At 45.6% G+C, this 14,355-nt stretch overlaps 1 protein-coding gene across 2 annotated transcripts in view; it reads left to right on the top strand.

Moving 5' to 3' along the window:
* Window positions 1-14,148, top strand: part of Phf24 (PHD finger protein 24) — a 28,803-nt gene extending 14,655 nt beyond the window's left edge. For both annotated transcript variants that reach the window (XM_008842420.1, XM_008842421.1), the window contains exons 2-8: window positions 2,374-2,755; window positions 3,472-3,657; window positions 10,604-10,682; window positions 10,967-11,172; window positions 11,521-11,681; window positions 11,982-12,077; window positions 12,384-14,148. In XM_008842420.1, coding sequence (XP_008840642.1) covers window positions 2,378-2,755; window positions 3,472-3,657; window positions 10,604-10,682; window positions 10,967-11,172; window positions 11,521-11,681; window positions 11,982-12,077; window positions 12,384-12,480 — 1,203 coding nt within the window. In that variant the 5' untranslated portion in view covers window positions 2,374-2,377 and the 3' untranslated portion in view covers window positions 12,481-14,148. The remainder of the gene's footprint in view (window positions 1-2,373; window positions 2,756-3,471; window positions 3,658-10,603; window positions 10,683-10,966; window positions 11,173-11,520; window positions 11,682-11,981; window positions 12,078-12,383) is intronic.
* Window positions 14,149-14,355: the final 207 nt, after the last annotated feature.

Genomic DNA, 14,355 nt, shown 5'->3' with positions numbered 1-14,355 from the left:
GAACTAATTATTTTTAGCATATTCACATTTATGCACCCATCACCACACTCTAACATTAGAATTTCGTTGTTGCCCTCAAAATAAAGCCCATACCCATTAGCAATCATGTCCTCTCCTCTGACTTAGGGAAGCACTAATCTACTTTCTTTCCCTAGATTTACTATACAGTTCATATAAATGGAATCATAGGACTTGTGCTCTTACATGACTATTTCCTTTCAAGGCTCATCCATGTCTAGCATATGTCAGTACTTCATTTCATACTGAAATAGTCAAATAGGTAGAACATTCCATTGTATGGATAAATGACATTTGTTTATCCAGTCTCACTCTACTTTTAAGTACTCCCAGAGTTTCGTTTTGACTTCTTTGAATTCTGATGTTAAAAATGCTTGAGTGGTGAGGTTTATTCTGTTTCTTATAATAGGTAGTTCCTTGAACATCATACTATTCAATAAGGGTTGAAGGTGAGGTTAGAATGGACTGTGCTCTATATAGAACAAGCATTCTTCAGCTGACTTCCTGTATGGCTTCTCAGACTAGGAAGTATAGCAGCTTTGCAGATGTGCCATGTCATGGCCTAATTTTCCAATGCTTATATTGTGGTTCTGAAGAGGACAGGTTAGTAACCTTTTTTTAACCTGTGGATGGTTAGGGACCTTCTTGAACAGGGTAGAAAATCAAAGATGAAAATATGAGATAGTGATATTAAGAGTCTTAGAAGAGTGAAAGGTACCTACCATAAGCTTGAATAGGTCAGTTGTCTATGAGAAAGACCCATAAAGAGGGGACAGAGAGGTCTCTGACCTTAATCACATATATAAGGGTGGCAGAGTTTCCTGACTATCTGGTTCAGGAGTCTTCTAAAAATAGAAGTTCGTATCCAGGTGTGGTGGTGCACACCTTTAATCCTAGCACTTCAAGAGGCAGAGGCAGCCTGATCTCTGAGTTCAAGGCCAGCCTAGTCTCCCTAGCAAATTCAGGTATACTGTGGCTACAGAGAGACCCTGTCTCAAAAAGACAAAAAAAAAAAAAAAACCAAATAGTTCATGGAGCTAGAGAGATGGCTCAGCAGTTAAGAACACTGGTTGCTCTTGCAGAGGACCTCAGTTCAATTCCCTGCACCTACATGGCAGCTAGCAACCATCTGTAACTCCAGTTCCAGGGAATCCAATGCCCTCTTCTGACCTGGAATCCAGTGCTCTCTTCTGACCTCTGCGGGCATTGCACGATACCAGTGCACTTACATTCAGGCGATATACATATACATAAACTAAAAATAATAAAATAATTTTTAAAAATGAAATAAAAATAGAAGTTCATTCACTCTGGCTTGAAAAGTAGCCAGCACTTAATAAGTGAAGATCACTCTGTAAAGACTGTGCACAGTACTTTCTGAAGGTGCTTTCCTTTCATCAGGGGGCCTGAAATGTGTTAAACCTACTTTTGAAAAAGGAAAAACTTGGGCTGGAGAGATGGCTCAGCAGTTAAGAACACTGGTTGTTCTTGCAGAAGACCTCGGTTCGAATCCCAGCACCCACATGGCAGCTAACAACTGTCCATAACTCCAGTCCCAGGGGATCCGACAGCCTCTTCTGTCCTCCGTGGGCATTGCACGACACAGGTGCACTTACCTACATACAGGCAATACACGCATACGTATAAAAAAAAAAAAGGAAAAACTCGAGATTTGCAATTTATCAAACTATCTCAAAGTAGCAGAAACCTGAGGCCCCTTGATCAAAGTGGCTTTCAGATAGTAAAGAAGACAGAGATGTTATTTCGCTTAGTTAAGTACTATTCAGCTATGTTTTTCTCTTTTTTCTTGTGTGTGTGTTTGCATTCAAACTTGGCCATTGTACAGGCTATGCAAGCCCTCTACTATTGAGCTGTATTTCCAGACCAAGATTATTTCCTTTTTTTTCTTTTATTATGTTTTTATGTATATGAGCATATTGCCTGCGTGTGTGTGTACGTGCACCCTTGTCATGCATTGCCCGTGGAGATCAGAAGGAGGCATCAGATCCCCTGGAACTGTAGTTACAGAAGGTTGTTAGCTGCCATGTGGGTGCTGGGACTCAAACCCAGGTCCTCCATAAGAGCAGCCAGTGCTGAGCCATCTCTCCAGCCCCCCCCCCGGCAGGTTCCTTTTCTTATGTTAGTCTCATGACAGCCCTGTGAAGTGGGCTGAACACATAGCCCTGATCCTATAGGTGGAAAAACCAAAATGACATGGCCAATCAGAAGCAGAACCAAGGTTTCCTGACTTCTTAGTTTGTGCTCTCCCCATTCTGCCTGGCTACTAAGAGGAGGGGTCACTGTTTAATGGTACTTGACTCTTCCATGAATGGTTTATACTGATTTTGTCCACAGAACCATGGGGGTGTTGATGTCCAAGCGGCAGACAGTAGAGCAGGTGCAAAAGGTGAGCCTGGCTGTGTCAGCCTTCAAAGATGGGCTGCGGGACAGGCCTTCCATCAGACGTGTGGGTGAAATACCAGGATCTCGCCGTGGCACTGTGGAAGGCTCTGTGCAGGAAGTGCAGGAGGAGAAAGAAGTGGAGACAAATGTCCCAGTGGTCCAGGAAGAGAGCAGTATCAACCGTGCAGCCTGGGAGCGGCTCCGAGATGGGCGTGGAGTTGAGCCTGAGGAGTTTGACAGGACCAGTCGATTTACACCCCCTGCCTTCATCCGCCCCACCCGGAAGCTGGATGATGACAAACCTCCAGATATCCGCTTGGACCCCCGCGAACCTGTGAGTGTTTTATTAAAGCAGGAGCCTCCTGTCTTAGCCTTTCTAAGGATCAAGGAGCAGGACAGGAAAACCTAGCTGAAGTGAGATGCAAAACCAGAAAGATGGAGTTGAGACCAGAGCAGTCCTTTTCCTACAAAAGCGCTAGAGACATGTCTTAGTGATACAGTCCTGGTCTAGCATGTTCAAGGCCCTGTTTTCCATCCCCAGCACCACAAAGAGAAAAATACTCCACAGGAATAACATTAGTTAAATCTTGAATTAGTCACAGTGAAAGAGTTTTACTATTGGGTGTTAAGGAATGATAGCATGGTAGGTTTTATGCTAATCCTGTCATCAGTGGGTTCTCAACCACAGACAGGACTGACCTCTGTAGGGGCATTTTCCAAATGCCCCTAGGAGGCAATTGGAGGGGTTGGGCAAAGTCACAGTGGCTGGGGGTTTCTACTGCTATTTGGTGCCAAGGAAACTAGGGATATTAAATGTCATATAATGCTTGGGTCAGTCACTCGTAGCAAATTATTCTCTGTAAAATACCAATAGTGTCCCTGTTCAGAAACAGTCACAAAGACCTGAGCAGACCTAGAAAGGTTCCCTGGTTCTCATCTACCAGGAAGAAAGCTCTAGTACCTTGAAAGTGGCTTCAGAGAGACCCAGCCCACGTAGCAGCCACAGGACCTTGTTATCTGCATCTTCAAATCCCTATTCATTCCTACCAGGTTGTCAACGATGAGATGTGTGACATCTGCGAAGTCTGGACAGCTGAGAGCCTCTTCCCATGCAGAATCTGCACCAGGGTTTTCCATGATGGTTGCCTGCGCCGTATGGGCTACCTCCAAGGAGACAGTGCAGCAGAGGTGACCGAGATGGCTCATACAGAAACAGGCTGGAGCTGCCACTACTGTGTAAGTCTGGATTGCATGGCAGTGAGCTACTGCTCAGCAGAAAACCTAGCACTTTTCCCAGAGGCCCGGTCTTAAAAACACTTGTTTCTAAACAGTAACCTAAAGTACCTACTAGTATGCTCAAGGGTTCTAGAACTAGATAATTCTTTGATGTGGGGTATATTATAGGGTCCTTAACAAAATATGCCAATAGCACACGGGCCCAGTTGTAACAACTTAAATGCCTCCAGACATTGCCAGGTATGTCCTGGAAGGAGAAACACCACCCTCAATTGAGAACCACAGATGTAGGGATAGACTGAATAGGGTGAGGCCTAACATCAAGCATAGTTCTGCTTAAAGCAATGCTTTCTCTAAACTATAGCTGTCATTCATCACACTCATCTGAAGAACTAACCTGAGATCTCTAACATCTTGCTTCAAGTAGAGGTAGATTCTATCACAGGAAAACTGCTTGGTCCTGTGATCCTCACTTGACCTATTACCTGACTGTTAGAAGCATTTGTTCTTCATCCCTGAAGTGATCATGATGTGAATTAAGTAGGAACACTCGTATTGATTCAGAGTTTTGCAGACTATATATAAATGCCTTCCAACTTTTAATGGAGGGATCTAATGTTTCCATTGAAAGCCAGATTCATATCCATTTATCACCATACCGGAATAGAATTCAGGTCTTCCCTTTGCTGGGTTGTCCTGCATCGATGTCATCGTTGTTCTCTATTTTGGTGTAAGGAGGGTCTAATAATCGTCCTCTTCTGACTGCCTAGAAGAAAGCAGACACATGCTACTTTCTAACTCTCTTTGTCTATGGCTAATCCATAAAATGAAGTATGGAACAGTTATTTCCAGTTAATGAAATACCTTCCCCCAAAAGTACACCACAGCAGACCCTGCTCCACATTGTTCTTTAGTAGTAGTTCTCCCTCCCCATGTTCCCCACCCCTCACTTCCCTCCTCCTTCCCTCCCCTTCTTCCCCACCCCTCTTATATACACACTCACTGCCACCAGAATACCAGCCTTTCACTCACTGCAACTCTGTTTGCACCAGTGTGCTCCCAACATGGGACTGGGTTGCATGAATCTCTTTCCTATCTCTCAGGAATACAGTGCTTCCTTCCCAGCTGTTATGGTCCTACCATGGTTACCACCACCTTCTACCAGCATTTATGCAAATATTTCTTCCGAATTCATCCCTTTCTTTTTCTTCCTTTCACAAGCACACTTCTTAGGAGAATTTCCTTATCTCCTTCTGACTTCTCAGCCCTTACAGTCTGACCCCTGCCTTCATCATTCTGCTGAATTGGCTCTTACTGAGTCACTAGTGGTGTCCTAATTTCCAAGTATCTTCTTTTTTTTTTTTTTGGACAGGGTCTCCTGTAGTCCCTACTGGCCTGGAACTTGCTATGTAGACAAGGCTGGCCTCGAACTCAGAGATCCACCTGCCTCTGCCTCCCAAGTGCTGGGATTAAAGGAGTAAAGGCATGTACCACCATCCTGGCTTCAAGAATCTTCTTATTCAACCTTTCTGGGTAAAGTATTTAGTGCTTCCTTATTACCTCCTCTTTTTCTTTTCTTTTTTTTTTTTTTTTTTTTTTTTTTTTTGAGACAGGGTCTCCCTGTAGCCTAAACTAATCTGGAACTCACTATGTAAACCAGGGTGGCCTTAATCTCACAGAGGTCCACCTGCCTCTGCCTCCTGAGTCCTGGGATTAAAGGAATGCACCACCACACCTGGCCCCCTCTTTTTCTTAGTCTTCTGGAATTTATTACAACATATAGAAACTGGAGAAAAAATTCTCAAAGCAGTAAAATTCCACCACAACTGCTCTGCCATCCTTAGCATCACCTGCCTTGTGCGATAGTCTTTGCTTGGTTATCCCTACTTCCTGCATTCTGCAACAGTCTGCTTGGTGCATTGGCTACTTTCTGCTGCTGTGACAAAACACCATGACCAAGGCAGCTTATAGAAGGAAGAGTTTATTTGGCTTATGATTCCAGAGGGATTAGAGTCCATAATGGCTGGGGAGACCTGAGGGCAGAGGTTGTCGGAGCAGAAAGCCAAGCAGGCACAAGAAGCAGAGGGAGACAGGAAATCGGGCAAGACTTAAGAATTCTCCAAGCCTGCCCCCAGTGAGGTACTTCCTCCATCCAACAAGGCCACACCTCTTAAAACCTCCCAAAACAGCACCACCAACTGGGGGCAAAATGTCCAACTACTTGGAGCCTATGGTAGGACATTCTCATTCAAATCACCACATTCCACTCCCTGGTCCCCATAGGCTCATGACCATATAAAATATAAAATGCAGCCGGGCGTGGTGGCACACGCCTTTAATCCCAGCACTTGGGAGGCAGAGGCAGACAGATCTCTGTGAGTTCAAGGCCAGCCTGGTCTACATAGTGAGTTCCAGGACAGCTGGGGCTACAGGGAGACCCTGTCTCAAAAAGACCAAAAAAGAATGTGTGTGTGTGTGTGTGTGTGTGTGTGTGTGTGTGTATAATGCATTTGGTACATCTTCTAAAGTCCCCCATAGTCTTTACTAGTCTCAGTACCATTCAAAAGTCCACAATCTAAAATCTCTTCTGAGACTCAAGGCAATCTCTTTACTGTAAGCCCCTATAAAATCAAAAGACAAATTATATACATCTAACATACAGTGGAACCAAATACGCATTCCCATTCCAAAAGGAAGGAATGGGGACATACTGAGGAGCTACAAGACCAAAACAAGAGTGAAAAACAGCAGGGCAGACAACCAAATCCAGTAGCTCCATGCCCAACTTTAGGGACTCTCTCTCTTGGGCTGGTACCACTCCCTGTGTGCAGCATTCCTTGGCAGATGTCTCATAGCTCTGGCATCTCCAGCATCTTGGGATTGCCACTGTCAACCAGGCTTCACCTTCACAGCTTCGCTCAATGGCCTGTCGGGGCCTTCTTTATGCAGGAGTGTCCCAACGCATGCTACCTGGCCTCAGTGGCTCTCAGAATCCACAGAGGAAGAACCAGTGACCCTTTCACTCTTGCTTCTTTTATGTCTCTAAAGCCAGTACCATGTGAAAGATATGCTAAGTTTGACTGCCAGCCTGGAATGAACCCTGGCCTGCTTCATCCACATTAGCAGCTTTTCTATGCTGTGGTTTTCTAGGAGCAGAAAACCCCTCTGGCATTTTCCTTTCACAAGTTGGAGGCTTAGCTGAGTGTGGTCTTGCCCTGTAGATACTTTTTCCATTGTTTAAGTGCAAAGCTGTAGGCTTCTTCTTAATCACTCTAATCTCCTTATCAAAGAGAGCCTTTCCATCTGCACATGACTTGGCTCCAACATTAATCTTCCTAGTGTTCTGTTTCTCTCCAAACTGTACACTTTGTAATTCCTTCTGCCCCATTTGTTCTTTTTCACTGTAGATCTGCATAACATTTACCATTAATAGCCATGCCACCAGTTCTTTTAGGCTGTCTTGAAATTTCCTCTGCCAAAGAAATTAGTCCATTATTTTTCAACATGCAAACTCTTAGGTTTTGGGCAGAAGGTAGCTGAACCCTTTGCCAAAACATCTCAGTTGCTGCTTAAGTCCTTATTTCCCTCTGGAACTACTTTGTTCTCAGCACTGCTTTCTTCCAGGCTCCTACTAGAGTGGCCTGTTAAGCTCTGCTTACAACATTCAACCACTTTTCTAGTCCAAACTTCCAAAGTCTTCCACATTCCGCCCAAAGCCTCATGTTCAGGTTCTTCACAGCAACAGCCCACTCTCTGGTACCAACTTCTGTATTAGTTACTTTTCTGTTTCTGTGATAAAACACCATGACCAAGGACATGAAGAGTTTGTCTTACAGTCCATAGTGGTAGGGGAGGCATGGCAGCAGAGATAGCCACAGCAGAAAGCTGAGTGCTCACATCTGCAAGCAGGCACAGGAAGTAGAGAGTGACTGGAGATCTGACAAGGCTTAAGAGCTCTCAAGTGCACCCCCATGACATGCTTTCTCCAGCAGGGTCACACCTCCTAAAACCTCCCAAACCAGTGCCACCAACTAGGGACAAAATGTCCAAATACTTGGAGCCTATGGGGAGACATTCGCATTCAAACCACCACACTTGGTTTCCATCTAATACCTTCTTCTCATTGAGTCTCTTCCAGCCTTCTTCTCTGTCCATTTTTTCTCAGTGGCCTTGATTTGTTTCAATTCTAAATGCTGCAAGTTCTCAGGATTCTATTGTGAACATTCTTTTCTCACTGTGTACATTCTCTGAGTGACTTTTACCCTACAAACTATCTAAACACTAATGACTCCCATATCTGTGTCCAGATTTAAATTTCCTGTCTCAGAGGCTCATCTATCTTCATGTCTCTCCAGCACTTCATGCTCTGAATGCCCCCAAATGAGCCCATCCTTCTCCCTAAACCTGTTCTTCCTCCATTCCTTACCCCTGTGAATAGTAATATCTACCAGTTTACCAATCCCAGCTCTTTCCTCACCCTCTTCCCTCAAAGTCACCTGGTTCTGCTGACTCGACCTCTAATGTCTCTCACTTCGCTCTTTTTCCATTCTGTGTCTGAGTTTAGTCACCTGTTTTTCTTACTATCATTGTAACAGCCACCTAGCTGTTCTCCATACCTCCAGAATTTCTCCTCTAATTCATTTTTTCTACAGTAGTTAGAGATCTGGCCATGACACCTCCTACCTAGAAACCTTTCTGTGCCTCCCCTTTGCCCTTAGAATAAAGCCCACATGAAGGGGCCTGAGCCAAAGGCATGTCTGATAGAATGTATAAATTGCAGGAGAGTCATAAGCTTCCTTACATAAATTCCTCAGGGTAGCCAAATGGCCCAAATTGGAGGTTTGGCCTTTGAACCGGTCACTTCCCTGGCTGGCAGAGACTGGTTATAGGGGTCACTTAACTCCTGCTGTGATATAGCCTGCTCTGGCAGCCTGGCCTTATCACCTGATCACTACAGAGACTGTTTGCAGAGTCAACCTCAAGTACCCCAAGGACACCTGACACCTAACACTGACCAAATTCCTGCAGCTGCATTCGGCAAAGTCTCTCTATAAAAACCAAAATGCTCTGCTTGTGTTTGGTGTTGTCTGTATCCATGGACAAGACACCAGCCCTTTGCTGTGTTCTCCTAAATTAAAGAGGACATAGTCCTTGCCTGTTGCAGGTCTGGCTCTGGTTCTTATTTCTTAACTTTAAACTCCTTCCTTGTTCTGCTCTCCTAAATTTGACAATGTCAGGAGCATAAGGTCCCACACCTGTTTCTGCACCTCTTTGCACTTCCTGTGTTCTCTCACAGGCTGCAGCCACACTAAGTATCTCATTTATTGAGCACCTGACATGTCCCACACATGTAAGATGCTCAGTAAGTGTTTATTGAAAGAATCATTTTGAGTTCTTCATAAAACTCACAAATGGGGGATGGAGAGATGGCTCAGCAGTTAAGAGCACTGGCTGCTCTTGCAGAGGACCGGGGTTCAGTTCTCAGCACCCACATAGTGGCTAATCATCATCCATAATTACAGTTCCAAGGGCTCACATGCCCTCTTCTGGCTTCCAGGGACATTGAATGCAAGTGATGCACTCACAAAACACTCATATGCATAAAATAAAAATAAATTAATTTTAAAAAGTTAAAATCTCAGCCGGGCGTGGTGGCACACACCTTTAATCCCAGCACTCGGGAGGCAGAGGCAGGCGGATTTCTGTGAGTTCAAGGCCAGCCTGGTCTACGTAATAAATAAAATAACAGAAATCAAGGTGTGTTTCTGTTTGATAATTTTTTTTGAAGAGCAATACTTTTTAAACATTGAATTTCATAGAACAAAATACATTTTAAAAAGGAGAGCCGGGCATGGTGGTGCATGCCTGTAGTCCCAGCACTTGGGAGGCAGAGGCAGGCAGATCTCTGTGAGTTCAAGGCCTGTGTGGTCTACATAGTGAGTTCTAGGCTAGCTGGGGCTACAGGGAGACCCTGTCTCAAAAAGACCAAAAAAAAAAAAAAAAAGTTAAAATCTCACGCTGGATATGGTGACTCACGCCTTTAATCCCAGCAAGTGAATCTCTGTGAGTCTGAGGCCAGCCTGGTCTACATAGTGAGTTACAGGCCAGCTGGGGATACAGGTAGTATCTCAAAAAAAAAAAAGAAATTTAAAACCTCACAAATGAATACTGATGAGATATCTGCCTCTGTTTGCTAGTAGTTTATAGGGAAAGTTCACCAACTATTACAAAGAATTTGATAAAAACTGCTATGACACCCTTAAAAAATCATTTGCAAGCCAGTCATGGTGGCACATACCTTTGATCCCAGCACTCAGGAGGCATAGGCAGGTGGATCTCTGTGAGTTTGAAGCAAGCCTGGTCTACATAACAAGTCCCAGGTCAGCCAACTACAAAGTGAAACCATGTCTCAAAAATTTCCTTTGACTTTAGGAGCCTTGCCGTAATTCCATCACTTTCAAAGCCATTATGGAGCTGTTCAAAGCACTACAACCTACTAGAAGCAGACTTATTTGGTTTTTAGAAGTAAAATGCACTTTAAGTACAGCCTAACACAAAGTCAGATACTTAGAAAATGGATTATATAGGCATCTCTGGTTGGAAGAGCTAGGGATTTACAACCTTGAGTACTCAGTAGCCTCCCTTATGCCCTGAGGAAGCTTTCTGAGACACTTCCAAGAAATCCCTAGGTTAGCTCAGGGGATAAGTTAAAAGCCAATATTTTAATAAAGGGACTCAGCCAGAGTTAGGATATCTGGATTCTGGGGAAGATTCATCCCCAGAGTTAGACAACTCAGAGCAAATCATTTCTCTTTCTAGGGCCTTAGTATCTTTGATTGTGTGGGAGGCTGTAATAGGTGATCTTGTAGTTGCTTTCCAGCGGAAATACTGTTTCTATCCCTTTTGAGCCTTGGCTTTTCTTGTCTCCACTTGTCTTCTCTTCCAGGACAACCTCAATTTACTGCTTACAGAAGAGGAGATGTACAGCCTTACAGAGACCTTTCAGCAGTGTAAAGTCATCCCTGGTAAGACCAGCCAGTGCTGCCAGGAAGGAGAAGGATCGAACAGATTTCCCTTTCATCCTTTCTAGGGAACTGTGAAGAGAGCTTTCTGGGATTTGGGGAATAGGGGCAAATGAGTCCTTTCCTGAGTTGGCCAGCAGAGGCACCCATTCACCCCAGCTACCCTGAACTTCCCTGGCTGTGGGAGGCAAAAACTGGGCTGTGGGGCACTGGGGTTGCCTTGGAGTGAGTGAAGGTGTCCAAGGTTGAAGGAGGGTGGGTATGGCCAGTAAAGGTGCTTCCCACAGATTGTTCCCTGACACTGGAGGACTTCCTGCGTTACCGCCACCAAGCAGCAAAGCGGGGGGACAGTAACAGGGCCCTGAGTGATGAGCAAGAGGAGCAGGCAACTCGCCAGTTCGCAGCCTTGGACCCTGAACATCGGGGCATCGTAGAGTGGCCTGACTTCTTGTCCCATGAATCCCTCCTACTTCTGCAGCAGTTGCGTCCCCAGGTGAGGAGCAGCAGGGTTGTATGTCCGTGGGATACTGAGTTTCAGAGGTCTAAGTTGCATGCCGGACTAGGTTTGGGGAGCACTAGGTATGGTCTGAGCAAAGACTTGTATCAGGAATGGGTTACAGTTCCATCCAGTGACAAGTGATCACTACCCAGAGCTAAGGAAAGTGCCTGAGGAAGACTGGTTTGTACTGAACTCCCCTGAAAGTATTTGGATACCAGAAGGGCTCTGGGAACTTGTGAGGAAGGTGGCAGAGCTTAGGTAGTGGAGGTGGGGCTCATATAGTTTGACAGCTTTCAAGACATTTTTCACTTTTAAGATCTTAACTTACCTCTTCTTCCCCAGAATTCTCTGTTGAGGCTTCTGACAGTCAAGGAGAGGGAACGAGCCCGAGCCACCTTCCTGGCACAGGGTAGCGGGAGCACCATCAGTGAAGCAGAGTGCCACCGTGCCCAGCACTCCTGGTTCTGCAAACACCCTGCAGAGGCTCCTTCCTGTAGTGTCAGGTCTGCTCCTTACCAGCTGCTGCCCCACTTAGCCTCCATCCTCCTTTTTCCATGTTGATGGTCGTTATTGCAACAGGTGCTTCCTTCTGCCAATAGGCAGGAGAAGATCCTCCTGTGCACTAAGTAGAAGACAGTGATTTCTATTGGCAGTATGTAGGACAGCCTCTGCCCTGAAGTCTGTGTTATTCCATGTCAGAAAAGCCTGAACAGGCATGTTCAGGTCCATGGGTTCACTGGAGTTTGGGAGGGGTCAGGCCTTTTGCTGTCCCATTCCTAACTACATGTCCTTGTGCCTAACAGCATCAGCCACGTGGGTCCCATAGCAGACAGCAGCCCAGCCAGCAGCAGTAGCAAGAGTCAGGATAAGGTCCTGCTGCCTGCAGAGCAGGAGCCCAGGTGAGCTGAACCTCCTCACCTTGCTGAATGTAGCCTCCACCCACACATAGGTGTTATTACTGCCACTCCAAAATAGCAAGTGCCCACACTAGAGACCAGGCTTCAAGAGGACACGTTTGACCCTGGGTCTTTGGGGCCAGCCAGCTGATGTGCTGGCTTTGTAGCACAGCCAGCTCTAACCATATCAGTCATGAGGCATGCCTCCTTGAGGGTTTTGTCTAGCCCAAGCCATGCTACCACTGGGATTGGCTTTCATGGGTCTTCAGGCTCTATACCCAACCACAATTCTGTTCTTTGCCTCCGCAGATCTGTGGACTGGCCCACCTTTCTAAGAGAGAATGTCATCTACATCTTGGCTGCTCGTCCCAATAGTGGAGCCATTCACCTGAAACCTCCAGGATAGTGTGGGGCAGAGAAGCTCAGTTCTGGGACGGTGACATCTACTCCCTCCTTTCCTTTCTCTTTCCTCTACCAGCCTCTGGCACTGAGACTCATGGGAATGGGGCACTGCCAGCATCTTAATTTGTCATTAAGCGCTATGGCACTGAAATCACCATTCCCCTCACAACAGAGGCAGTACGTGCATTGCCACAAGGAGAAGTCCTAAGAGCTGTGGCATCATCTGCTACTGGACCACCTCTGCCCTCACATTATAAAACTACCTGCCACCACATGCACATGTGTGCACATGCATACACAGTCACATACATGCCTAGATATCCATGTCTTCAAACTCCTAGTTTGTTTTCAATGAAAATGGACCAATATCCCTTTATGAAACCCCTGGTACAAATGAGGTGGTCTCTTCTCCTTCTGTTGGCCAGTTCTGATTTTCAGTAGAAATAAGGGGGCAGATCAGACTCACATCCCCTCCTGGAGATGCTGAGAGGCCCCTCTGCCCCACTTTGAAACCCCCTTCTGTGAAAAGCCACTGTTACTAGTGAATGTCTTTATGTTTTTCAGGTGTATTTGGGATGGAAAACAGTTGAAAATCACTCCCTGCAATTTTTAATATATATTTATATTTTAATTCCTAGTGACAGAAAAGACAACTAGCTTGTGGGATTCTGACTGGAAAAGGGGGAGGCATCCTCTCCTAGAGACACAGAATTCTAAGAACTTCTAAGCCACGTAATTCAAAGGCCCCAAGTCTTTAGCAGAACAGGAAAACCAAGGCAAGACTCCTGGCCTCTTTTTTCAGATGGTATATGATAGTCCAAAGCTCTAGGTACCTGAGTGGAATGAATATACTAGCAGGAATCACAGCTCTCTGTTATAGATGCCTCGACCAAGTCAGCTGCCACAGAGATCAATGAGGATGCCATTTGCAAGGAAGAGGAGAAGAGAAGGCTAGGCTTTTCCATTTTCCCAGCCCAGCTTAACCACAGCTATAACAATGTGTCATTATATGGAGAACAGTGTCAGCCTCTTACACAGCCTAAGGGAAACAGCTCTGCAGAAGCCCTAAGCAGGGACTCCTTTCATTCATGCTGAAAAAGAATCAGAGACAACCAGGGCTTAAGAAGATTTGCATCTCAGCTCTTCAAGTAGAGGTCCTAGTCTAACCTCACAAAGGAGAAACTGTCTTCCCCATCACTGAGATGTGGCCTCCGTTGCTGCTTCTCCCTGCTGCTCACTACATGTCTTTCTCTCTGTGCCAGGGATTGGGACTGGCATGGGAGGACTTTGGGGGCAAGCAGGCAGTGCCACAAGTACACAAAGCTTGCCTGGAAGCCCTGCCCACCCCACCCAGTTCCAAAATTCTCAAGTCAGTGTATGCTGTGGACAGCCCTAGCCCTAGGGGTCCAAGCTCTATTGTCAGCCAAATGACTTAGGTATAGACAGTTATTGGAGAGAATTGAGCCAGGGCATACAGAAGCTCACTAATCTCCATTGCTCAAGGTACTAAAGTGGATGCTTGCAGAAGGAGCATACCACTCAGTGTTGGGATGCTCAAAGGAAAGCGGGGAAACTGCAACGGTAACAGCCCTGTTGTAATAGCGCTGTGTAGTCTCCTACTATAGGAACTGCCTGACCTAGCGTGGAGCTAGCGTGGAGCTGCTGCGGATATATTACTTAGAAATGAAATTAGCGCTGTGTAGTCTCCTACTATAGGAACTGCCTGACCTAGCGTGGAGCTGCTGCGGATATATTACTTAGGAATGAAATGTTACAGATAGGAGACAAATGTGGGTTTATATGCATGGCTCTGAACATTTTGAAACCCACAACTTTTAAAAATTACTACTCAGCCATATTCCCAGGACTGATCAGTAAG

This window comes from Nannospalax galili, unplaced genomic scaffold, assembly GCF_000622305.1.
Source record: "Nannospalax galili isolate Female #2095 unplaced genomic scaffold, S.galili_v1.0 scaffold341, whole genome shotgun sequence".
Taxonomy (NCBI): Eukaryota; Metazoa; Chordata; class Mammalia; order Rodentia; family Spalacidae; genus Nannospalax; species Nannospalax galili.
The sequence above is the reverse complement of the archived record's forward strand: the minus strand, read 5'-3'. Positions and strand labels throughout refer to the sequence as shown.